Source organism: Delphinapterus leucas, chromosome 5 (assembly GCF_059928025.1).
Source record: "Delphinapterus leucas isolate spDelLeu-1000000601 "Yukka" chromosome 5, BTC_Dleu_Yukka2, whole genome shotgun sequence".
Taxonomy (NCBI): domain Eukaryota; kingdom Metazoa; phylum Chordata; class Mammalia; order Artiodactyla; family Monodontidae; genus Delphinapterus; species Delphinapterus leucas.
Genome location: NC_143133.1, coordinates 37,830,537 through 37,857,841, shown reverse-complemented (window position 1 = coordinate 37,857,841; position 27,305 = coordinate 37,830,537). Strand labels below are relative to the sequence as shown.

The 27,305-nt window shown below is 48.0% G+C and overlaps 1 protein-coding gene across 1 annotated transcript in view; it reads left to right on the top strand.

Moving 5' to 3' along the window:
• SLC2A9 (solute carrier family 2 member 9) overlaps positions 1–27,305 on the top strand; it is a 210,231-nt gene that overhangs the window by 14,724 nt on the left and 168,202 nt on the right. Inside the window, 1 exon segment of the mRNA XM_089911655.1 lies at positions 11,139–11,237. Coding sequence (XP_089767781.1) covers positions 11,139–11,237 — 99 coding nt within the window.

The following is a 27,305-nucleotide window of genomic DNA, read 5'->3' as shown; positions in this document are numbered from 1 at the left end:
TGACCATAGGTGCGTGGGCTTATCTCTGGGCTTTCTGCACTGTTCCATTGATCTATATTTCTCTTTTTGTGCCAGTACCATATTGTCTTGATTGTTGTAGCTTTGTAGTATAGTCTGAAGTTGGGGAGCCTGATTCCTCCAGCTCTGTTTTCTTCATTCAAGACTGCTTTGCCTATTTGGGGTCTTTTGTGTTTCCATACAAATTGTGAAATTTTTTGTTCTAGTTCTGTGAAAAATACCAGTGGTAGTTTGATAGGGATTGCATTGAATCTGTAGATTGCTTTGGGTAGTATAGTCATTTTCACAATATTGATTCTTCTCATCCAAGAACATGGTATATCTCTCCATCTGTTTGTATCGTCTTTAATTTCTTTCATCAGTGTCTATAGTTTTCTGCATACAGATCTTTTGTCTCCCTAGATAGGTTTATTCCTAGGTATATTATTCTTTTTGTTGCAGTGGTAAATGGGAGTGTTTCCTTAATTTCTCTTTCGGATTTTTCATCTTTAGTGTATAGGAATGCCAGAGATTTCTGTGCATTAATTTTGTTTCCTGCAGCTTTACCATATTCATTGATTACCTCTAGTAGTTTTCTGGTAGCATCTTTAGGATTCTCTATGTATAGTATCATGTCATCTGCAAACACTGACAATTTTATTTCTTCTTTTCCAATTTGTATTCCTTTTACTTCTTTTTCTTCTCTGATTGCCATGGCTAGGACTTCTAAAACTATAATAGTGGTGAGAGTGGACATCCTTGTCTTGTTCCTGATCTTAGAGGAAATGCTTTCAGTTTTTCACCATTGAGAATGATGTTTGCTGTGGATTTGTCGTATATGGCCTTTATTATGTTGAGGTAGTTTCTCTCTATGCCCACTTTCTGGAGAGTTTTTATCATAAATCAGTGTTGAATTTTGTCAAAAGCTTTCTCTGCATCTACTGAGATGATCACATGGTTTTTATTCTTCAATTTATTAATATGGTATATCACATTGATTGATTTGCATATATTGAAGAATTCTTGCATCACTGGGATAAATCTCACTTGGTCATGGTGTATGATCCTTTTAATGTGTTGTTGGATTCTGTTTGCTAGTATTTTGTTGAGGACTTTTGCATCTATATTTATCAGTGATATTAGTCTGTAATTTTCTTTTCTTGTAGTATCTCTGCCTGGTTTTGGTATCAGGGTGATGGTGGCCTCATAGAATGAGTTTGGGAGTGTTCCTTCCTCTGCAATTTTTTGGAAGAGTTTGAGAAGGATGGGTGTTAGTTCTTCTCTAAATGTTTGATAGAATTCGGCTGTGAAGCCATCTGGTCCTGGACTTTTGTTTGTTGGAAGATTTTTAATCACAGTTTCAATTTCATTACTTGTGATTGGTTTGTTCATATTTTCTATTTCTTCCTGGTTCAGTCTTGGAAGGTTATACGTTTCTAAGAATTTGTCCATTTCGTCCAGGTTGTCCATTTTATTGGCATAGAGTTGCTTGTAGTAGTAGTCTCTTAGGATGCTTTGTATTTCTGTGGTGTCTGTTGTAACTTCTCCTTTTTCATTTCTAATTTTATTGATTTGAGTCCTCTCCCTCTTTTTTTTTTTTTTTTTTTTTTTTGCGGTATGCGGGTCTCTCACCATTTTGGCCTCTCCTGTTGTGGAGAACAGGCTCCGGACGTGCAGGCTCAGCAGCCATGGCTCATGGGCCCAGCCGCTCCGCGGCATGTGGGATCTTCCCGGACCGGGGCACGAACCTGTGTCCCCTGCATCGGCAGGTGGACTCTCAACCACTGCGCCACCAAGGAAGCCCTCCCTCTTTTTCTTAAGGAGTCTGGCTAATGGTTTATCAATTTGTTTATCTTCTCAAAGAACCAGCTTTTTGTTTTATTGATCTTTGCTATTGTTTTCTTTGTTTCTATTTCATTTATTTCTGCTCTGATCTTTATAATTTCTTTCCTTCTACTAACTTTGGATTTTGTTTGTTCTTCTTTCTCTAGTTCCTTTACGTGTAAGGTTAGATTGTTTATTTGAGATTTTTCTTGTTTCTTGAGGTAGGCTTGTATTGCTATAAACTTCCCTCTTAGAACTGCTTTTGCTGCATCCCATAGGTTTTGGATCGTCGTGTTTTCGTTGTCATTTGTCTGTAGGTATTTTTTGATTTCCTCTGATTTCCTCAGTGATCTCTTGGTTATTTAGTAACGTATTGTTTAGCCTCCATGTGTTTGTGTTTTTTATGTTTTTTTCCCTGTAATTGATTTCTAATCTCATAGCATTGTGGTCAGATAAGATGCTTGATATGGTTTCAATTATCTTAAATTTACTGAGTCTTGTTTGTTGACCCAAGATGTGATCTATCATGGAGAATGTTCCATGTGCACTTGAGAGAAAGGGTAATCTGCTGTTTTTGGATGAACTGTCCTATAAATATCAATTAAATCTACCTGGTCTATTATGTCATTTAAAGCTTGTGTTTCCTTATTAATTTTCTGTCTGGATGATCTGTCCATTGGTGTAAGTGAGGTGTTAAAGTCCCCCACTATTATTGTGTTACTGTCGATTTCCTCTTTTATAGCTGTTAGCAGTTGCCTTATGTATTGAGGTGCTCTTATGTTGGGTGCACATATATTTATAATTGTTATATCTTCTTCTTGGATTGATCCCTTGATCATTATGTAGTGTCCTTGCTTGTCTCTTGCCACATTCTTTATTTTAAAGTCAATTTTATCTGATATGAGTATTGCTACTCCAGCTTTCTTTTGATTTTCATATGCATGGAATATCGTTTTCCATCCCCTCACTTTCAGTCTGTATGTCCCTAGGTCTGAAGTGGGTCTTTTGTAGACAGCATATACATGGGTCTTGTTTTAGTATCCATTCAGTGAGCCTGTGTCTTTTGGTTGGAGCATTTAATCCATTCATGTTTAAGGTAATTATCGATATGTATGTTCCTATTACCATTTTCTTAACTGTTATGGGTTTGTTTTTGTAGGTCCTTTTCTTGTGTTTCCCACTTAGAGAAGTTCCTTTAGCATTTGTTGTAGAGCTGGTTTGGTGGTGCTGAAGTCTTAGTTTTTGCTTGTCTGTAAAGCTTTTGATTTCTCTGTTGAATCTGAATGAGATCCTTACTGGGTAGAGTAACCTTGGTTGTAGGTTCTTCCCTTTCATCACTTTAAATATAACATGCCACTCCCTTCTGGCTTGTAGAGTTTCTGCTGAGAAGTCAGCTCTTAACCTTATGGGAGTTCCCTTGTATGTTATTTGTTGTTTTTCCCTTGTTGCTTTCAATAATTTTTCTTTGTCTTTAATTTTTGTCAATTTGATTACTATGTGTCTTGGCATGTTTCTCCTTGGGTTTATCCTACCTGGGACTCTCTGCCCTTCCTGGACTTGGGTGTCTATTTCCCTTCACATGTTAGGGAAGTTTTTGACTCTAATCTTTTTAAATATTTTCTTGCGTCCTTTCTCTGTCTCTTCTCCTTCTGGGACCCCTATAATGTGAATGTTGTTGCATTTAATGTTGTCCCAGAGTTCTCTTAGGCTGTCTTCATTTCTTTTCATTCTTTTTTCTTTATTCTGTTCTGCAGCAGTGAATTCCACCATTCTGTCTTCCAGGTCACTTATCCATTCTTCTGCCTCAGTTATTCTGCTATTGATTCCTTCTAGTGTATTTTTCATTTCAGTTATTGTATTGTTCATCTCTGTTTGTTTGTTCTTTAATTCTTCTAGGCGTTTGTTCTTTCATTCTTCTAGGTCTTTGTTGAACACTTCTTGCATCTTCTTAATCTTTGCCTCCATTTTTTTCTGAGGTCCTGGATCATCTTCACTATCATTATTCTGAATTCTTTTTCTGGAAGGTTGCATATCTCCAACTCATTTAGTTTTTTTTTCTGGGGTTTTATCTTGTTCCTTCATCTGGTACATAGCTCTCTGCCTTTTCATCTTGTCTATCTTTCTGTGAATGTGGTTTTTGTTCCACAGGCTGCAGGATTGTAGTTCTTCTTGCTTCTGCTGTCTGCCCTCTGGTGGATGAGGCTATCTACCATGTGAGTTTTTTGGGGTTGCCATGACAAAGCTCAACAGACTGGGTGGCTTAAACAACAGAAATATATTTCCTCACAGTCTGGAGTCTGGAAGTCCAAGATCAAGGTGTGGGCAGCTTGGTTTCTTCTGAGGCCTCTCTCCTTGGCTTGTAGGTGGCCATCTTCTCCCTTTGTCCTTACATGGTTGTCCTGCTGTGCTTGTCTTTGTCCTAATCTCTTCTCGGACACCAGTCAGGTTGGATTAGGGCCCACCCATATGACCTCATTTTACCTTAATGTCCTCTTTAAAAGCCCCGTCTCCAAATCATCACATTCTGAGGTAGTGAAGTTAGGACTTCAATATATGAATGTTGGGGGGCACAGTTTACCACTTAACAGACACAGTCCCTGCCCTCGCTGAGCTCCTATCCAGAGGGGAAGACACACATGAGGATAACACTTGGGAGAAAGGTCGCAGCCAGCACAGCTGTTAGCAGCACATGGAACACAGGGGCGGCATAGAGACACCCAGGGAGGCTTCTGGGGGGAGGTGGCAAAGGCGCTGAGCACTGAAGGATGAGCAAAGTTACGGGCACCAGTAAATGGGTGTGTGCAGGGAGGAGTGAGTGAGTGTCAGGACAGGCCCAGCACACCCAGGAATGCTGGTTTATGACCACATCCTTTTTTTTAAATTAACTTTTTAAAAATTGAAGTATAGTTGATTTACAATGTTGTGTTAATCTCTGCTGTACAGCATTCAGTTATATATATATATACATTCTTTTTTTCATATTCTTTTCCATGATGGTTTATCATAGGATACAGAATATAGTTCCCTGTGCTATGCAGTAGGACCTTGTTGTCTATCCATTCTCTATATAATAGCTTCCATCTGCTGACCCCAACCTCCCACTGCATCCCTCCCCCAACCCCCTCCCCCTTGGCAACCACCAGTCTGTTCTCTATGCCCATGAGTCTATTTCTGTCTGTTCTGTTTCATAGATAGGTTCATTTGTATATGACCACATCCTTGACAGAGTTTATTTTCTTAGGATCTGCTGAAAGCGTTGCCACAGACTGTGTGTATGGGGGGCTGGCACTGGATTTGGAGACGGATGAATCCAGGCTCTCCCTGAACTTCCATTCTTTTTTTTTTTTTTTTGCGGTACGCGGGCCTCTCACTGTTGTGGCCTCTCCCGTTGCGGAGCACAGGCTCCGGACGCGCAGGCTCAGCGGCCATGGCTCACGGGCCCAGCCGCTCCGCGGCATGTGGGATCTTCCCGGACCGGGGCATGAACCCGTGTCCCCTGCATCGGCAGGTGGACTCTCAACCACTGCGCCACCAGGGAAGCCCTGAACTTCCATTCTTTTCTGTAACGTCAGGCTAGCGGCTCCTCCTGGGCCTGCTGGGAGGGTTGGAGGGTTGGGGATATCACGTGTGTGAACACACTTGGCCAAGGGCAGAGCAGTGTAGACGTGTGCCATGAGATGGGTAACTGGGAAGCCGGTTAGCTGCCATCTGGTTCACAAAGCTGTACCCAGTCATGCTCATTACGTGATTGGAGGCAGGAACCCAAGCCCAGGAAACAGCCTTAGCAGTGGTCCAGCAACATCAAGTTGGCCCCAGACCTCTTCTTTACAGCTGTGGACACTTATATCCCGGGGGTGGGGGGCGAATCTTCCTACGTGGAGTACTTACCGTGGCGTTTGTTTAGCAAAGGATGAGAGCATTTGGGTCAAGAAATGGTTCATTTTCTGGGGACAGGGGGTTTGAAGAATAATAATGAATATTCACTGTGCAATTGATATATGCCGGGCGCTGTTTTAGGTTCTGTGGTTTAGTGTGTTCTGTGTACAAACTCATCAGATCTTAAGTGTAAGGCGTGGTGGCACCATTATCACACCCATTTTACAGATGAGGACACTGTGTCACAGGGAAGCCTAGTCACACTTGCCCAAGAGCTCACAGGTTGTAAGTGGCTTAGCCGAGACCCAAACCCAGGCTGTCTGTCAGGCGCTACTGTCTGGGTTTTAACCCTCTGAGCTGTAAAGTGAGGGGACAGCTCCCATCACCCTCACCAAGGCTTTCCAAAGAGTGGAGCTGTTTGTTTTCTCACCCTGGGATGCTCTGGGGACGCCCGCTGGGAATCTGAGATCCCCCACCTGCCTGAAGGAGGAAAGCGTGGTTCACCCGAAGGCCAGGCTTCTTAAATAGCCAAGGCCACCCTGGAACTTGAGTCAGGACACCTGGGCTCTGATCTCAGTGAAGTGGGACTTCGCTGCTCACCTCTGGGCCGGCTTGTGGGCAGGTTGGGGGGAGAACTCACAGACAGCCAGCTCCACCAGTAAGAGGAGGTCTTCATGCCAAGCACTGCCTCCCGGCTGCAGGGCAAAAAGGGAAAGTGATGTCCTGCAAGTTTCTCTCCCTCCTCTGACTGGGAGAGCCCCTGGTGCAGGGCAGGGCCAGGGCAGCTGCGGGCAGTTTGTCCCCACCCTCCACCCCTGGCCAGTCTGCACCCCCTCTGGGTGGCAGAGCCTTTAGTGCTTTTGGACTAGGCTGCCTTTGCAGCTCAGGTACTCCCCTCTGGGTGGCAGAGCCTTTAGTCCTTTTGGACTAGGATGCCTTTGCAGCTCAGGTACTCCCCAGACACCAAGGACCCTCCCAGTTGTAGCTGCACATTTGTGTGGACCACCTGGGTCCTGGGGTCTTTTGAGTTTTCGGCCCCCATGAGGAACATGGAACAATTTTAAATGAAGGGGGCAGATCACCTGATCCACTGTGAGTTTTAGCAAGATCAGGGAGACCCCTTGCTACAGATGAGGAGACCAGGGTGGATACATGGAAGGGCCTGAGTCAAGGAGGGGGTGGAGGAGGAAATGAGATGATGAATAAGACACCTCACAGGATGGCACAGGGGATTCCTCACTGCACAGCAATGCAGCCATGCTGCCCCTCCCACGCTTTAGGCCCCAATTAGCTCAATTATTTTGCTTCTCCCCACGTCCCAGGGCATCCATGTCTGCAGGCCTGGCTCAGTGCCCTCCCACCCCGCACCCTTCTCTGTCTGCATATTCCCCCAGCTTACTCATCCTGTAAGAGTCTGCTCTCCAATCACCTCTTCCAGGAAGTCTTCCAAGATCAGCCCCCCTGGTTGGCTCAGTGCCTCCTCTGTGTTTCCCCAGGAATCCTCAGCCATCGCACGTGATGTCATAATCGAGAACTTCCATGTTAGAGTCCTGCTCTGGACCCAGCTCTGTGAAGGGAGCTGGCCAACTGGCCAAAAACTGTTTCCAGAAACAGCCAATTCTCCAAGCCGCAACCCTGCATGATTGATATGCAGAATGAGTATTGCGCTGACTGATTCATGCACTCAGTAAATAGCCTAATTATTCAGGGTTGGCTTTTTCTTTTGCAAGTTTCAGTTCCCCGTTGAGCAGATCCCTTCCCACTGTTGTGCATTCCGGGCTGGATGTTTTCATGAGCATTTGACAATCCACGCTCCCAGTGCTTCTGCCATGATCCACAGCTTTTATTTCAACATGCGCTTTCCATTAAACCCAGGTTGCCGGCTTTTGGTCTTTTTTTGTGTGTGGGCTTGAGGCCGCCCTGGCCTTCTAGTGGTTCTGCGTACCCCAAGCACGCCATCATTCTGCCGGCCTCTGCACCTGTTCTCTGCCTCTGGGAGCAAACAGTCAAGGCAACCTGTCCTACACATGATTTAAGGCGCTTCTCTGACATCTGGGCAATTCGGCCACGCAGTGAGTTAATTCCCATGACGTCCTGGTGTGCATGAGGGTCTTGCCTCCTTAATGCTTTCACTGAGCCAGCCTGGCTGAATGAGCAGGGCAGAGTAATGACCAGTGGCAAATTCTTTTTCTTCCAAACCCACAGCCTCGCCTTGTTCTAGAGCTGCAGGGCAGCCTGGGTCCATCTCCAACACGCTGCTCGGGGTTGTGTGTTTTGTATTCCAGCCTCAGAATAACTCTGCAGGATAATCAGGGCGGGATCAATCACCCATTTCGCACTTGTAAACGTGGTAGCTCAGAGAGGCAAAGCGACTTGCCTAAGGACACACAGCTAAAAAGCAGTGGAGTCAGGGTTGGAACCGCACCAGCTTTCTCCTGTGGTCAGTGACCTTTCCATTTGTCCCAGTCCTTAGGGAAACTTGCCCTGGGCTCATGCCAGTTGCTCCCCTCCCAGCATGCTGGCCTTAAGAGGGACTATAAAAACATGCCAAAGAAAGAATCCAAACTCAGGGTGGTGATTCCTGGGAAGACAAGTTTCCCTTTCAGGGCTCTCCAGACGCTGTGATGATTTGGAAAGGGGAAAAACATTCACTGCCCATTTCCTGTTCAGTAAAATACAATTGCCACATTTCCTGTTCAACGCTCCCGCCCACCCTCCCTCCGTGGACTCTGCCTCCTCATTTAGGGAGATGCCGCAGCAGAGCCCGGGCTGGAAGGCACTGGGGGCCGAGCCAGCTTCAGGGAGGGCCGGCAGGTGGGTTGTCGGGAAACAGGACATGGACTCTGAGGAAGCGCGCTCAGCTCCCGTTGCCCGTGACCCGGGCCGCCTGGTGCCTCCCGAGTGTGCCCATCTGACGAGCGGGACGCGTGGGAGGAGAAGAAAGGTAAACACAGAAACTGGCCACTGTCTGGGCCACAGAGGCACTCTGACTGCTTGAAAGGCCTCTGGCCTTGTGTCCTGGCCTCTTAGTCCCTGTGACCTTGGCCGTGGTGCTCCAACTCGTAAGTCGCAGCTTCCTGGGACCCACAGTACCTTCTGGCAGCGCGGCCGTGCTCGTGCAATGAGGCCAAGGCAGCGAACTGCTCTCACGTGCTGGGTGGTGTCCCCAGCTTGGGGCAGGTGGTGGGCACAGGTGGGCCACACAGGGGTGGGGGGCTCGGGGCAGATGGCTCCCACCTGCTCTTCTCTGCCCTCTGATGGGTGCAGACAAGGGAATAATGACGAGGGCTGGGAGTGAGGGAAGCCCAGGGGACGAGCACAGCCCGGGAGTCAGCAGGAATAACATCTGAGCTGAGACCCAGAAGATGAGTTGAAAGATGAAAGGCATTGGAGAATGGGCCTTTTGTCCAAAATGTGATTCTGTTCCATCAATGAATCCCGTTCAGTTCAAGCTCTTCTTACTGCAGAAAAATATTCTGGCTCCACACTTGCCAACATCCCTCTCTGTGGCCTATGAACCCTCCCTCTGGCCTCAATCCAATCACCAGCATTCACCAAGCACCTCCTCTGTAGCAGGCTTGATGCCTGGAAGCAAGACCCCTGCCCTCAAAAAGTAAGACCCACGCCCACTGTCCAGCCTCTGCTGCTGACACCCAGGGGCACCTACCCCTGGACAGGTGAGGACCTTACCCGCTCTAACTCCTTTCTTCGGCAGAATACCCTATGAGGTGGCTGTATTATCATCGCCATTTCACAGACGAGAACACCGCATCAGAGAGCAGCTATGTAACTGGTCTGAGGTTATGCAGTCATAAGAGGCAGACCTGGGGGTCAGACAACGTCGAATCAAAGGTAGAGAAGTAAAAATGAGGAGGTGGAACTTTCAGGGTGGCTTTCAGTGGGTCTTAGATATGAAAGTCTCCAGAAAGGAAGGTTTCAGCAGGGCATGGCTATATGGGCCAGGGCAAGAGAGACCTTGGCACATAGCTTGGGCAACGGCCATTCTGCACGGCTGGGTCAGAGGGAGTAGAGAGAGAGAACAAAGTGAGTGAACAGCCTTTCTGAACACTGGCTACGTGCACAAGCCCCTCAACGTCCTCAGCCAGCAACACATCCACAACAGCCTATGCAGCCGGTGCTACAATTTAGATCCCATTTTACAGCTGGGTAAGCTGAGGCTCAGAAAGGTCAAGACCCTGGACAGACCCCACAGCTGAGTGGTGGAGCCATCAAGCACTGGAGCCTGTGCTATAGGAGGCTGTCTAGGCAGGCAGAGCAGGAAGTCGGCTATCGAGGTCTGGCTTTCCCTTTCAAACGGTGTTTGATCCCTTCAGATCCCTAAACCTTGAACCTCATCTGTCACGTTTACCTGTTGTATCGCAGGAGCTTGTCAGGGCTTGGCACCTAGAACCCACGGCTCTCCCCCTGCACCCCCAATCACCACACACACACACACAACACATGATAATAAATCATGGAGAGAGTGCCTTCCAGGAGCACCTGGGTCCCCCTGACAAGTGGCCCACACTTTCCTGGCCAGCTTAGAATGGCAGCCCCTCCTGCCTCCAGCCCCTGCCTTCTGTCCAGCCTTTGCCAAGGGGCCCAGATGTTTCTACTCCTGGTCCTGTCATGCCTGTGGCTGTCCATGGATGGGTCCATAGGGCAGGATTACATGGAGGCAGATGCTTGGCTCTCCGGGTCAAGCCCTGTATCTGTCTGCAGGTCCTTGTCCCGAGGTGCTCACACTGGCCTGTAGATGGACAGCTCCAGCCTGGAACAGAGTGTGCGTGGGTGTGTGCGCGTCTGTGTGGCCGCCAGCAGCGTCAGGGGGGAAGAGGCGGGGGGTAGAGGCAGTGTGGTACGGTGGGTGGCTGCATGGGGGCTGGAGCCAGACCATCTGGGCTCTGGTCCCCAACCCAGACAGCAGCAGGGACTGCCCCATGCCTCTGTTTTCTCACCTGTAAAATCAAGATAAAACAGTACTGATCCAAGGATTCTATGGGAGAATACCCGGAAAGTGCTTAGAACAGATGCCTGGTCCATAGCGCTTAATAAGAACCAGCTGCTGCGGCTGCTGGCAGCTGAGTCTGCCTTTGCTTTTTGCTCCTATGTGAGTCAGAGACTGGCCGAATTCAGCTGAAGTAACAGTGTTGTAGCTGCTAACAGCACCTGTGAAGGACAGTAGGTCTGAGTTTCACAGATCCTCTTGCAGCCGGACAAGGAGGGCAATGGTGTGGACAGAGGCAAACTGAGCTCCCTGGGCTGGCCACACCCCGCATGGACCGGACCTGGCTGGGAGCCCCTCCTGCCGGCTGGCTCTGAGGAACCTGCATCCTTGATCTGGAAATCCTCCCCAGCAGAGGACGGTCCAGCTGCGTCCTGCGGGCCCCTGGCTGTGCGCCCGAGTGCCAGGTCTGACGTGCTTTGCTCTCCTTTCCCAGGACTGGTCCTGCTCGCTGGTCGTGGCCTCTCTCGTGGGCGCCTTCGGCTCCTCCTTCCTCTATGGGTACAACCTCTCAGCGGTGAACGCCCCCACTCCGGTGAGTGCCCGCGTCAGCGGGATGTGCCCAGCAGAGGGCGCTGCGGCAACGCGGAAAGCCGGGTGTTACCGCCTAGCCCGGGGTGGTACCCCATTCTGCAAACATCTGCAGACCGGTTCTGTGCCAGACCCTTGCTGGACACTGGGGTTAAGGGAGGGCCAGAGAGAGTTAGACCAGCCCCTGCCCTCGAGGGGGAGGTGGGAGATACAGAAATAGAGGATGATGACAATTCGTGAGGTCAGTTCCCTGCTCATGCAGGGTCCTGGGAGAGTGTAGAGAGGAGAGGGATCTTCGGAGGTCCCAGGGGCCAGATCCTAAGGGTCTTATTCCAGGGCAAGGAACACGAAATCTGAGGCTTACGGAGGGATCTTAGGCACAGAAACATTTCCCTGATCTGCTTTTTCTTTGTTTATGGCTTTTAATCACAGCTGGAGGTCACTTGAATATCTGTTGGTTTAAGATCCATTGCTGGCTTTTGTTTTCTTCTGAAATCAGGTCATTAGGTGCAGTTCCCCAGGCCCTCCTAACACCACTCTGCTGGTTTGCAGATGAAGCTTTGGTTCTCACCCACCTAGGCTGTTAGATTCAGGTGCTACACATTCCTGGGGGTGCTGGCTTGTGCTTGACCTACCTCAAGTGGATGGGTCGATGGTGGTATACAGGAAGTCTTCCTGGAGGAGGTGATGCCAGAGCTTCATCTTGAAGGTGGAGCAAAGGCACTGAAGCCTGAGATATGAAACATTTGCAGAAATGCGGGTCTGATGCTGTTGGAACCCAGGATGTACTTTGGACAGCATAAGGGCAGGAGCTACAGAGGCAGACAGAAGCCAGGCTGTGGACCTTTGTGGGTGCTTTTAAGGCTTTTCCTTGTTTGGGAGCCCAGCATGCTGTGTGCAAAACATAGGGGGAAGCTGGACCAGTGGGTCTCAAAGGGGCCCCAGGAGCCCTGGACTTTGCAAAAGTGCCTCAGGGATCCAGACTCCATCTGTACTAGAACAGCACTTTTTTTATTCTGTTAACTCTTTTACATTTTAGGGGCTCTGTAAGTTCATTTGAAAAATGGATTCTGATACTAAAAACAGTTTGAAAACCAGCGGGTCTAGATGGCTTCTCCGAACGCTTGCATTAATCAATGGCTTTGATTTTGTCATTATGATGTCATCCTGAGATGGGATCCAATTTGTCCATATTTGTCTTTAAGAGGATTGGGAATATGCACTCTTGCTTCATCTTGGTAATCCAGCAGAGCCTCCAGCAGAGGGTGGAGAACCTTTACACTCATGGCTTATAACGCAAGGAGGCGTGTAAAACTTGAACCTGGAATAGAATGATATGAGTAGAAAAGTAGTAGTTCAAGCAATGACTGTGGGAACACGAGGAAGGAGCAATCCTGTCATTCACTCATTCAAAAAATGTTTTTAATTAATAAACTTTAGAGCAGTTTTAGGTTCTCAGCAAAATTGAGTGGAAAGCACAGAATTCCCATATACCCCCTTCTCCACTCTCCCACTGTTAACATCCTGCACCAGAGCAGTACCTTTGCTATAACCGATGAACCCACCTTGACACATCATTATCACCCAACGCCCACAGTTTATAGTAAGGTTCACTCCTTGTGTTGTACTTTCTATACATTTTGACACACGTGTGATGACTTGTACCCACCACTATAGTATCTTACAAAATATCTTTACTGCCCTAAACATTCTCTATGCTCTGCCTGTTCATTCCTCTCATCCTCACCGTAGCAACCACGGATCTTTTTACTGTCTCTGTACAGGCACATCTTGCTTTATTCCCTTTGCTGTATTGTAGATACTGTATATTTTACAGATTGAAGGTTTCCCTTTCCAGAGTGTCATATCGTTGGACTCGTACAGTGTATAATTTTTCAGGTTGGCTTCTTTCACTTAGTAATATGTATTTAAAATTCCTCCGTGTCTTTTCATGGCTTGAAAGCTCATTTGTTTTTGATTCTGAATAATATTCCATGGTCTGGCTGTACCTCAGTTTATTTATCCATTCACCTACTGAAGGACATCTTAATTGTATCCAAGTTTTGACAATTATGAATAAAGCTGCTATAACCATCCATGTACGGTTTTTTGTATGGACGTAAGTGTTGAATTCATTTGGGTAAATACCAAGAAGCGTGATTTCTGGATTGTATGGGGAAAGTATGTTTAGTTTCGTAAGAAATTGACAAAATGGCTTCCTAAAGTGGCTGTTCCGTCTTGCATTCCCACCAGCAGTGAATGAGAGGTCCTGTTGCTCCACATTCTCGCCAATATTTAATGTTGTTAGTGTTTTGGATTGGATATTCTAATAGGTTTGTAGTGGTATCTCATTGTTTAATTTGCATTTCCTCAATGATATATGATGTAGAATGTCTTCTCATATCCTTCTTTGTCATTTGTATATCTTCTTTGGTGAGGTGTCTGTTTGGGTCCTTGGCCCATTTTTAAATCAGATTTGTTTGTGTTATTATTGAGTTTTAAGAGTTCTTTATATATTTTGGGTAATAGATCTTTATCAGGTGTGTCTTTTGCAAATATTTTCTCCCAGTCTGTGGCTTTTTTTCTCATTCTCTTGACATCATCTTTTGCAGAGCATTAACTTGTAATGAAGTCCAGATTATAAATTATTACTTTCATGAATCACGCATTTAGTGTTTTATCTAAAAAGTCATCACCATACCCAAGGTCATCTAGATTTTTCTCCTATGTTATCCTATGTTAAAAATTTTAAGAGTTTTATAGTTTTGCATTTTACATTTAGGCCTTTGATCCCTTTCGAGTTAACTTTTATGAAGGGTGTAGGATCTATGTCTAGCTTCTTTTTTTTTTCCCCTTTTTTGCATGTGGGTGTCTATTGTTCCAGTGCCATTTGATGAAGACTATCTTTGCTCCATTATATTGCCTTTGCTCCTTTGTTAAGGATCAGTTGACTATATGTGGGTCCATTTCTGAACTCTCTTCTGTTCCACGGATCTGCTACTATTCTTTTGCCAATACCACACTGTCTCGATTACCGTACTTTATAGTAAAGTCTTGAAGCAGCGTAACATCAGACCCTACTTTGTTCTCCTTCAATGTTCCGTTGGCCATTCTGGGTCTTTTGTGTCTCCATATAAACTTTAAAATCAGTTTGTCAGTATCCGCAAAATAACTTGCTGGGCTTTTGACTTGTATTGTGTTGAATAGATCAAGTTGGGAAACTGATATCTTGACAATATTGAGTCTTCCTGTCTAAGAACATGGAATATCTCTCCATGTACTCAGTGAAATATTTTCTCCCAAGGACAGGCCTCGTGAAGAAGAGCAGAATGCTCTGATATAGTTCAGAATGGCTCCTTTTCCCCTCCCCTGCTGGAAGCATAAGGGGACTTTTCTGACAGTCCCTGTGAGAATCTGGTGGAGCCCCTGGAGGTAAAACTCACAAAAGGGGGACGGATATGCCTGGGTGCTGAGAGATATTAACTCTCAGACTTGCCCACACTGAGCCTTCAGCAATTCATTAATCACAGTTCAGGTTTTCCTGCCCTGGCACTGGTTTGCTGCTGTGCATTTTTGCTCTGGTAAGTTGCGATTCTCTGTATCTACCTGTCTCTCCAGTTTGGGGAGATGCCCAGCAGTGAGAGATGCACAGGGTGGAGATGGGGACACAGGCCGGTGGAAGGGCTTTATGTTATCCTGGGCTTGAGAGAGAGCGGCAGGCTTCCTGGGAATGGTGCAGAGAGGGAGCGGCCCGATTGTGGGGTCCAAAGGGCTGGAGGGGGAGGAGGCTGGGAAGGAGGCCAGGGCCTGCTCAAGGAGGATCACAGGCGCCGGAACAGGAGCCCGAGTCAGCGCCATGCAGCCTGCGAGCACTGGAGGCGGGCTGGGGGCCAGGGCTCAGCCTGGGAGCCCCTCCCAGGGTGGAAGCTGCCTAGAGCTGGAGGAGCTGGAAAAGCTGGAGCCGGGCAGGCCTGCACGGGGACCCCAGCTCCCCTGGGAACCCCAGATCCTGACAGATGGTGACAATCCCCTGGCGAAGTGGCCAGGAGGATGGAAGGGGGCCTGAGGCTGGAGGGGCTCAGCCTGTGGCCAGCGATCACTCAGAAACCTCTTCCCTTTGCTGTGGGCCTAGGTGTGGGCAAGCGAGGCAGCCCCAGGGTCCAGGAGACCAGTATGGGAGCAGACAGCCCAGGGAGCAGGGTCTAATGCAGGTGAGAAGGGCCCACACCTGGTGGTGGGTTTCTGTGTGGGTGTCAGACTTCACCGGGGCTCTGACCTCTCAGAAGGAGAAAGAAACTCTCGGACCCAGGAGATACAGATGCTGGGGTCTGGGGGTGACCTTCCACAGACATGGTGAACAGAGGCTGCCGCCGGAGGTGCTGATGAAAATAAGTCACAGCGAGGACACTTACCCAGCAGAAGGGATGCTGGTTTAGCGATGACACAGGGTCCTGAGGCCCCTGTCCACCAGCTTTGCCTCTTGAGTGGTGGGATAACCGGGTCCAAGGCGGGGTCGAAGGAGCAGAGGGACTGCAGGCCAAGGCCGTCCACCCTCAGGCGAGGCGGAATTTCACCACGTGAACAATCCAGGCAGTGGCTGGCGCCGGCCCTGGCCGCCACCCGGCTGCATCTCACAAGCATTCCGTGCTTCTCTCGCCTCAGATGTTTGGAAACTTTCTGGAAAGCTGATGATGAAAATAATGCCCACTGTGGCACCGACCGTGCGGCCCCAGTAGGGACGGTGTCAGATTTCATCCTCATTACAGCCCCCAAGGGAGCCAGAACTAACCCCCGTTATAAATGAGGAAACTGAGGCCCAGGGAGGTTAATGTGTCTGCATTCCTGGTGTGTGTGGGGGGAGCCCTTAGCCCTCACTCTTAATATACCCACTTGTTTCTCTTCAACACAGTTACCCTAAATGACTGTAGGTCCTGTCCACCCTGCTTTCAGAGAGCCCCTCGAGTCTGACTACCTATCATGCCCCATTTGGAAGAGGACACCCAGGTACCTCGGGCATCCACACATGGCCCTTGCCCAACTTTGGCCAATGGGATGTGAGCAGAAGTGAGTATAAGACACTGGAGGCCTGGCCCGCAAGGACATTCCAGGTCTCCAGCCTGGCCTGCCGTTGAGTCCTCTACCTGGTTTTCCTGCTTCCACTCTGGCTCCTCTAGTTTATTCTCCACCCAAAGCCAGAGGGACCCTTTACAAATTAAGGCAGATCAAACTGTGCTTCTGTTCAAAACCTCCATGGCTGCCCATCACACCTGGAAAACAGCCCAGAAGACCGCTGTGGCCCCAAGCCCAGGGGGCCTGGCACCTGGTGACCACTCTGCTCTCATCGCCAGCACTTTCCCCCTTGCTCCCTCTTTTGCCCCCACAAGACCCCCCTCCCCCACTGCTGTTCCTCAAAAACACCCACACTTGGGTACCCCAGGGCCTTTGCACTTGCTTTTCCCTCTGCCTGGAGCGCTCTTTCCCAGATGTGCCCAGATAGTCCTATGCTCTCTCCTTCAATTACCTCTGGTTCCTCCTCAAATGTCCCTTCCTCAGAGATGTCTTCCCCGACCAGCCTATCCCAGCAGCACCTCTCTATCACTCTCTAGCCCCTCCCCCTAATTTACTTCTCTTTACAGAATATAACACCACCTGAGATACTATATATTTATTTGATTCTTGTCCATTCTTCCCCCATTTTCGGAAGTAAGCCCCATGAAGACATGGACTTCATGGTTTTCTTGCTTCTCTGTTGCCAGCACCTAGAACGGGGTCTGGCACACAGTAAGCATTTATAATAAATATTTGCTGAATGAGTAAATGGATAAATTTAAGATTTTTTAAAAGTTCTTTGTGTGAAAATTCAGTTCCAAGGCAAGTCCCCTAGGCTTCCTCACCGCCCAGCCAAACTGCCAGATGTGAGTCTGCCCTTCGTGAAAATTCTAGTGATGCCTCTGCCGCATTCACACGGACAGGGACTTGACCCAGGTCTGCCGAACTCGAAGGTGTACCCTTTTTCTGCTCTACTAAGTTGATCTGCTAGAGCTTTTGCAGGTTTTTGGCTTTGCAGGCCATAAGACCTTTGTCCCAACTACTCAAGTCTATCTCTGTAGTGAGAAAGCTGCCATAGGCGATATGTAAATGAATGGGCAAGGCTGTGTTCCAATAAAACTTTATTTACAAAGACAGGCAGTGGGCCAGATTTAGCCCAGTGATCCATGTTTGCTAATCTCTGTGCTGAAGGTTCCAGGAAAGTGGTGAGGCCCCTGTGGACGCCTGCGGTCATTAGGACCTCCTGGCAGAGAGCTGGCTGGCTTTCTGAACAATCAATCCATGAGTGGTGAATTTTCCTACAGATGTTATATTCCTAATATTTTTCTCTCTTTTGTCCATTTATTGCTGCATGTCTAAACCTTTATCTTTTCTGTTTCCAATGACTAATTCTAATTGGCATAGTTCTATCTATCTATCTATTGATCTATCATCTATCTATCTAATCCGTCCATCTACCTACTTCTCTATTTATCAAATAATCCAACTTTTTTTTATATCTTTATTGGAGTATAATTGCTTTACAATGTTGTGTTAGTTTCTGTTGTACAATAAAGTGAATCAGCTATATGCATACATATATCCCCATATCCCCTCCCTCTTGAGCCTCCCTCCCACCCTCCCTATCCCACCCCTCTAGGTGGTCACAAAGCACCGAGCTGATCTCCCTGTGCTATGCAACAGCTTCCCACTAGCCATTCATTTTACGTTTGGTAGTGTATATATGTCAGTGTCACTCTCTCACTTCGTCCCAGCTTACCCTTCCCCCTCCTGTGTCCTCAAGTCCGTTCTCTACATCTGCGTCTTTATTCCTGCCCTGCCCCTAGGTTCATTGGTACCGTTTTTTTTTAGATTCTATCAATCTATCCACCCATCTACTTATCTATCTATCATTTTCTATCTACTTACCTATCTTATTTATCTATTTACCTATCTATTTAAAGCATTCTGAGCCCTTGTAAAGGCTATGCAAAATCTAGAGCTAATCTACATACCAATCAAACGCAACATGATAATTGCTGAATTTTCAAGCAGTCATGTATGCAGGCTAAAGGGGCTCCTCTGAAACCTGTCAAATGGCCTCATATTTAAGCCATTTTAAGCCTTGACTTTTAGTAGGAGAATGCTTCTTGCCTGGGATCTGTTCCATTAGCGCTGCTACGATAATCCAGAGCTGTCGTGGGAGATGTCCCCTTGGTGCCTGAGGGCCCCCTGGGTCTGGATCTCACCTGAGAGGCCGATGAGGGCTGGATGGAGACATCAGAGTCTTATTCCCAGGGCTGTTGTCTGGGAGGGTGCCTGTCCTCGGGCAGGCAGGGCTGATGTGGCTTGGGTGAGGTGATGTGTCAGCTTAGAGCACGAATCAAAATTCCTCTTGCTCATGAGTGATGTCTGGAGAGCCTACAGGAAGATTCTGGAAGCAGTATTCTAAAGAAATGAAAGGTCCAAGCCTGAGTGGAACCTGTGGAGCCCAGACTCCCATCCAAAGGGGTCCCACAAAGACAAGGATGGGCCCAAACGGATGGGGCTCGGGTGGAATCAATCACGAGGAGCGTGGGTGGGGAGTGGTGGGCCTGGATGCATTCCTGCTGAGACCTGTGCAGTGCTTGGGGCTGCAGGATGGGCCACGGCCACATAGTCAGGGCCTGAGATAGCAGCCAGCCTCAAGCAGGGTGACCACTGGGGCAGACATTAAGAAGAGTCACCCATGGGGCTTCCCTGGTGGCGCAGTGGTTGAGAGTCCACCTGCCGATGCAGGAGACGCGGGTTCATGCCCTGGTCCAGGAGGATCCCACATGCCACAGAGCGGCTGGGCCCGTGAGCCATGGCCGCTGAGCCTGCGCGTCTGGAGCCTGTGCTCCGCAACGGGAGAGGCCACAACAGTGAGAGGCCCGCGTACTGCAAAAAAAAAAAAAAAAAAGAAGAGTCACCCAGAAGGACCAAAGTTGAGCTAAATGAGTGTGTTGAATAGGAGGCCTAAGTGAAAACAGAAATTAGCTAGTAAACAGGCAGTGCTATGGCTGAGAGGACAGACAGGAAGGTGGCTGGGAGCGAGAGTTTACAGCTGATTCCAAAAATAGAGAGGGAACACCTAGAGCCCGTTTGCCCAGTCCTGGCCCACAGTTCAGGCAAGTGCTTTGAGGTTTAGCAAAAGGACAGTGCATGGGATTCTATAGGTCAAAGTGTCCTTGCAAACAATGCTGGTCATTGCTTCCCTGGCACCCAGCAGACTGCCTGGAACAAAGGTTTGTGATGCCTTCAGATGCTGACTGCCCAGAGGTAGGCCAAGTTCACGGGCTAAGGGCACAGTCTTCTAACGACTGCTCTCGCTTCAGACAGCAGCTGCAAGCTCGGGGATCCCAGGGCTGCCCACAACTCTGATCAACTGGTTACAGATTTGGGGGCACCCACTAGCCCCTCAGGCTTGATAATTCACTAGAACAACTCAAAAATCTCAGGAAAGCACTATGCTAACAGTTACAGTTTTATTATTGCCAAAAGGATACAAATCAGAAGCAGACAAAAGAAGAGACACTGAGTGAGGGCGTTCTAAACATGAAACTTCTGGAGTTCTCTCCCCTTGACATCCAGACACATCACCCTCCCATCACCTCGATGCATAACAACACACAGAGTACTGTCCACCAGGGAAGCTCACCATGCTTCCATGTCTGGCGTTTTTGTTGACGCTTCACTACCTAGGCATGACTGATCAAATCAATCTCCAGTCCCCCTCCCCTCCTTGGAGGTAGGGCTGGCACCACCTGGCTTGAAGCTCTCCCCCCCACTGCCAACCACATGGTTGGTATCTCCAGCATGGCCAGCCCCCAAACTGGGTTATCTCACTTGCATAAACCATCAGGTGGGGTCCGAGAGCCCCCCTGTGGATAACAAAGACACTCCTATCATCAACATTTCCTATCCAGGAAATCCCAAGGGTTTAGAGGCTACTGTTCAAGAACCTGGAAGAAATGTTACAGAACCAGACTCGGGTCTGCTCACCTGCACACAGTAAAGCCAATCTACTGACACTGGGTTGTGAGGAAGGAAACTGCAGCATTTATTGCAGGGCGCCCGGCAAAGAGTCCCGGGAAACTAGTGCTCAAAACACTGGAACTCCCCGATGGGTTTCAGGAAAGCATTTTTAAAGGCCATGTGAGGGGATGTGATCAGGGGATGTGATCAGCTCGTGCACAGTTCTCTGATTGGTTGATGGTGAGGTAACAGGGCGGAGTCACAGGGGTTAACATTATCAATTCTTAGGCACCTGTAGGTTTGGGGCTATGTGCTCATGGTCATCAAGTCGTTAACATCTTGCATTTGGTAGGGGTTTTAGCATCTGTAAAACAGCTCAAGAAATGTGCATCCGACACTGTTATCTAGGTCCTTCAGAGAGGAGTTACAGCAGAGGCTCTGGGGGAGGGGTCTGTCCCGGGAAGGTCCCATAGGGTCCTGCTGGGTTCCAGAAAGGCGAGCCAGATTGTTAATTACACAACTGTACATTGTATATATACGAGGTATATCTTACAAAAGTATGTTCTAAACATAAAAATACTGAAAAAAGTTTGTTAAATGAATTAGTGAATAAGAGAAGGAAGGAGTGAGAAAGAAAAAATAAATGAGACCTTTGCTTTGGGGGGGTCTAATTTATTGCCCCCGCTCCCAAGGCGTATAAACTAGGACTTACTTGAAACAATGCCAGCCTCCACAAAAATAACAGTGAGTGGTTTGGCTTTTATTGAATATAATGAATGACTCACCTTTCCAATGATTTCTGAGTTGGTGACATCTGTTCTTTTCTTGGAATGGAGACAGAAGCTCACCTCCCTGCCCCCCTTCCCGCCCCCCCCACCCCGTGTTAGTATGTAAGCCCAGGGCTCCAGCAGAACAATTAATTTGACTCTGACTCGTCATACATTTCCCAGCAGAAATGGTATATTTTATCATTTTCTTCTCCCTAATCCTTCCCTAAGGGCAGGTAAACAAGTGGCGATAGGGAGTAAAATCATCTTCTCTCTGGGCAAGAGTAGAGCCACATCCCAGTTAGCAGCAGATGTTAGATGCTGGCCAAAGAAAAGATGCCAGTGAACCCGCAGACGGAGAACCAGAAGCGAGGTCTGGTCCTTGCAATTAATCCCACTCTGTGCTAACGTTTTAGCCACTGTTCTGGGAGACGCTGTGCTCTCCGAAAAGCAGGGCACATGGCGGGGCACGTCTTTGGGCTCCAAGACCTTTAACAGGGAGAAGTAGGAGGAACGATGAGTGTGGAGCTTGTTGCAGACACCGGCACAGAGCGGGGCTCCGCATCTCGGCGGGAGGGGACTGAGATTACAGGAGAAACCAGCGCGTCTTGTTATTACAGAAACCACTGGCCGTTATTTGATGAGACGGGCATCTCTGGTTAATTTCAGTGTGGAACAGAACTGCCTCTGATTTGGGAATCTCAGTTCTTGCTTTTTCCTTTCTTCTCTCTTCCTTTTGCCTCACCCTGTCTCACTAGTTATAAAAGCAAAACAGGCTGCTATTAGCAAAAGCAAACAGTACAACTTTAATAATTTAATGATAAAACTACTGCTATGATTCCCCTTCTACGAAACACGGACTGTATCTCTCATTTGGATACCAGCCCACATGGTAGATATTGTGACAATAATCCCATTTTACCAAGAGGAGAGAGATGGGGTAACTGACTCAAGGCCACTCAGCCAATGGATAGTCACAACCTCGGCCTCACTCAGAGGCCACTTTTAAGGCTTTACCTAAATCTACTTTTTTTTCTGCAGAGATCATCATATATGCCATTTTATATTCTCTTTTTTGGGCTCAATATTTATATTGTAAGCATTTTTCCATGTTACTGAATATTCCCCATCACCAGGATTTCTGACAGCTGTGTACTGCCGCGTCACATAGATGTCCCATCTTCCTAACGTGGACCTCTAAGATTGTCCTCAGTTTTTCTCCAGTATAAGTTGCTGCCGCGTTGTTTACATTGGGATCTGTGAGTCATTGTTTGGTTTGGTTTTAATCAGAGCTGGCAGAGCTGCTGGCTGACAGGAGGAGGGGGGCCTTTCCAGGCCTGGGGTGCTGGTGTCTGGGTGTTCCAGACTGTGGGTGCCACCCCTGCCTACTTCTGGGGTCCCCAGATTATTGGAGCAGAGATGCCTGCCTCTTCGATTCAGAATTTTCCCATTTCATAAAGTTCCTCTGGGAAAAACGCCTCATTGAACATAAAGGGGAAAGGACCACATTTCTATCCATGCTCAGGGCAGCTCTGCTTAGAGGTGTGGGGGAGGTGTAGCCAGACAGAGGAACAGGGGAACGGCCAACCCAGCAAGGCAAGCAGTTGGGAAAACCTGGATGGAGGAGGTTGGATGGCACTGCTGGTATGAACAAACCCAGACAAATAAAACTGGAAACATTCTCTTTCTGACCCACGGGAGAAAAACACTGAGATTTATTGAGCACCTACTATATGCTGGACATCATGCTAGGGACCCCTCACCCCCATCTAATTCTTCCTGCAGCCCCATCTGCAAGCTAGGGTTGTTATTCCTGTTCTGCAAATAAGTTATTCCATAATTGGTGCTCAAAACCATCACCCTGAACTTGGATTTGAACAGACTCCAAGCCCTATGAGAGTCCCTACTGCCTCAAGACTGATTTTTAGCAGCCATAAGCAATTTGAACAGTAATGAAAAATCTCACCTTTTCACTCCAGACAACCAGAGGACGTGCAGAAAGGAGTGGGAAATGTTATCTCAAAGTAAGAGCTGGTCTGTGTGGATGCACAGGACTGTGTGGATGTCCTGCAAACACAGCTATGCGATCTCTCAAAAGCACATTCCAGCAGGAGAGAGGCTCCAGATCAATTTTTTTTTTTTTATATAAGAAGGATATTTGGGAGCACGCACACGTCTCTCTGCTCCTGCCTGGGGCCACATAGAAAATGAAACTTTCTTTCTTCGTGCTCTATTTAATTAAACCCAAGTGTCGGGCCAGCCTTCCTCATTGCAAAAGTGGTTGAGGGGGGAACCCAGAAAACTCTGGAAGTCTTACTCTCCAACGATCATTTGCAACTGATGTATCCCCTTTCACTGTGTTCATTTTTCATTCTGAAAGCCAGCTGCAGGAGTGAAATAGTCTCAGGTGTCTGGAAGTACAGAAGCCTCTTTTTCCTCAGTTACCCAAACTCCTCCAGGGGAATCACACAGTAGGAAGAAAATAAGCCACCACAAACCTGCAAACTGAATATTAAGTCGAGATGTAGCCGGATATTTTCCTAAGGACCTGGGAGGTGGGTCGGCGTTCCCAAGACAACCCCAGGTTTGATCATTCGCTAGGAGGACCCATAAGACTCAGCATGGAGGCTTACTCATGACTGTGATTTATTACAGGGAAAGGATACAAAGCAAACTCAGTCAAGGGAAAAGGTGCCTGGGGCAAAGTGCAGAGGAGATCAGGGTCCTCTCCCCATGGCAGTGCGCAGGACGCACTTAATTTCCCCAGCAGCAAGCTGTGATGGCAACGTGAGCGGTCCTCTTCCAGGGAAGCTCATCAGAGGCTCAAGGTTCAGGGTTTTTATAGGAGGTCGGTCACAGAGGCACCTCCTCTTGGCATGTATACAATTCCTGACTCCGGAAAAGAAGCGCAAACCACACTGTTGGCACAGCTTCGGCCCTACAAACCCCTCTTCTCAGTTCTGGGAATGGTGGGGTCCCTCCCCAAATCCAAGGTCCCTGCTGCCAGCCCAGGGCCCATCTTGCAAGCAGACCTTTCAGAGGCTAGAAGTCTCTGGCCAGACGTGTTCACTTTCTCTGCATAGGAGGCCTCAGCTCTGCTACTCGGGTGACATTAGGTGCCACTGCTGGGCTTATGGAATTTTGTCTTGTGTGGTCCTTACTTCAAAGAGCCCGGTTTGGTGGTGGGCACTTTTGTAAGGACTTCTGTACTGTTTTCCTCCCTGCGCCAGTGTGTTCAGTGGTGCGGACTGTTTCTCCAAATCCCTAAGGAGTTACGGGCATGACTTGTTCTATTATGCAATGCTGTGTATACTCTGGCCCATCCACAGAAGGGTTCTATTTACGAGTATTATTATAGCACTCCTGAGAAAAATCTGAGATGGGTTCGTGACAGGCTGTGCGAATCAGTAAGGAACATTAACATTGTAAAACAGCCTACAAGGTAATGTGCCTCCCATTGTCTGGTAATTTCCTGTCATCCTTTGGACGTGTCCTGTGCCAGTCCTCCTGGCTGGGAATTGCATGGTTCAGTTTGGTGCCAGAAGCTTGGCCCCCGTGTTGTTGGCTGGGGAGATAGTGGTCAATTACTCATGGCTTCATAGACCTGAGAAATAAACAAGTCTAACAAGTCTAGGACTCTTATTTCACGAGATAGAAATAATGATATGGACATCACCACCAGCCATCCCAGCTTCTGATTTGTATTGTGTGCTTCTTGTGGACCCAGCGCCGTCTTTTGCGTTCATCCTCACATTAAGTCCTCACGGTAACTCTTTAGGGAGGAAAATGATTTCACAGATGAGGGGCCTGAAGCACAGAGAGGTTGAGTAACTTCCTCAAGGTCACCCAGCATAAAAGAAGCCGAGCTGAGAGTTGAATAAAATGGATTCCAGGGTCCTTAACCACTGGAAACCCAGCCCTCAGAGGCAGAGCCACTTGCTAGAGGTGACAGGACTCAGCAGTGCAAGCAAGTCTTGACCCCAAGATTCTCAGCTCTTCGTTGGGTCTCCTTTCCTTTAATCACGTGGCCTCTATGACTTTCTTTGCAGTTTGGACTCTAATCACTACTAGTCATAATATAAATTCTCCTTGATGAATTCATCAAACATTTCTATTAGACTCATCACGTCTTATCAATCCAGGAGCCTCCTGCCTGGCCCAGCCGCCTCCAGGAGAAACTTTCTGAAATAGCCTCACACTGCACCTACAGTGAATGTTCTGACACACAAAGCAGAATCTCGATTCCATGAACAAATCCTCCAATCGCTCCTCAACGGCCATGGGATGAAGTGCGGACTCCTTAGCCTGGCAGTCAAGTTCCAACCAGCCCCTGCCTTGTTCTCCAAACTTTCTCCAGCTGCTGGGCCACCCTCCAAACCCACTGACTCGTTTATCGCTTCTCTATGTCATCATCTATGCCATCAGCTCCTCCACCTTTGAGAATTTTTGTCTACCATCATCTAACCCAAGCCTACCCACCACCCCCCTGACCCCGCCTTTCTTGCGTACCTGATCTGGGTGGCTGAGTGGCTGCAGCCCTTCTCAGCTTCCCAATGCCCCAGCTCTTTCCACTCCATGTTGTAAGTGCATGCTTATTCGGCTCTTGTCATTGAGCTCCTTGAAGGCAGGTACTGCAGAACTCGTCTCTAGAAGACAGGGTGGGAACCCAGGCCCCTGGTGGTAAGGAAGTAGGTATGTAAATCCAGATAGAAAGACACAAGAATGGGTTTCTGGGAAGTAGGCCCAATGGAAGTGTAAAATGTGGACTCCATGAACGAGATGGCCCAAAGTGGGCCTAGAGATTAGCTAGCACACTGATCTTAAAACTATATTTTATTGCAGAATATTAGTTTCAAATGGAGACTTACAATTTCCCCCAAATATAAAAGGAAACCTCTAGTCAAAGGCCCATATCTCCAAACCTACCCATCCTTCATGACTTTGCCCTAAATCTTCCCTCTTTCCTAAAGCCTCATGTCATGGTCATTGTCATGGGCTTGGGGGTCATTGTGTTTGAGTAAACCAGCTGCTATAACAAGCAGCCCCTAAATCTCGGTGGCCGAACACAATGAGAGTTTATTTCTCATTCACGTCACCACCCAAAGCAGGTGAGCAGCGGTGCTCTGCTCCATGCAGCCACACAGGGGCCCAGGCTTCTTCTGCTGAGTGCCTTCCCCCATTCCTCAGGGCTTCAGAGGTTTCTGCTGGACTCTCTGTGAACGACTAGCCTGCAGGGAAAGGGAGTGAGTGAGGAGAAGGCACACGAACCCTTAATCCTCGATGGAGGTGACACATCTACTCACACACTTTTGGTGAGCAGTAGTCCTATGACCCTCCCTTCCCCCCAGATGCAAGGGACTGAGGAGTGTAACGTGGCAGTGCAGCCAGGAAGAGGAGGCTCTGAAGCCAGGGCACAGACGCTGTGAGCATGAGTGGGGTCTGCAGTCCCACTGGATTCTGTGTAGCTTTCAGATGCATGGCTTAACTCCAGAGTTTTTGGCTCTCATGAAACATCACAGGATGGCTGCAAGGCTGAGCCGAGGGGAAGTATACAGGTGTCCAGTACATACTTAGCAGTCAACCAATGTTGATTCCACGTCCCCTCTTCTTCCCTAATTCAGTCTCTCCACATGCAACTGGGGTATTGATGTGATCATCTTTATGTTTTCCATACTAAGATTGGGAATAGAATCGTAGTTAAGAGATGGGTTCTGGAGTCCAGCTGCCTGGGTTTGAGTCCTGACCCTGCCTCGTGCCCATGGTGGGACCTTGGGAAAGCCCTGTGGCTCTGTGTCTCAGATTCCTCAGCTGCCCAAGAGAGAACTCAGAACACGCTGCCTGGCTCATAGGGTTGCAGAGGGGATGAGTTCACACGTGTCCAGTTCTTAAAATAGTGTGTGACACATGGTGAATATGATCTATGGGTTACCTATTTTTATTATTATATGGTGACCAGCCCATAGCAGAAATTCAATTTAAGACACAAACATTTCTTTCAGCCTCCACTCTGTACAAGGCACTACAAGCCAGTGCTGACGTATACCAGCTCCATGAATCTCCAACCCAGTGAATGAATCCTGCAGTGAATTAGTTTACCAACCCCCAACACCCGGCTTCTGCTCTCAGATATACTTTTGGGCTGCCTTTCATCTAGGCCTTTGCTAAATTCACACCCAAAGACAAACATTTAATCACTAACGCCATCACTCTGAAACCAGCTTTTGGGGACTGTTGGAGATGTGTTTCCGCAGGGGGCTACTCTTCCAGGCTTCTCCAGCCCT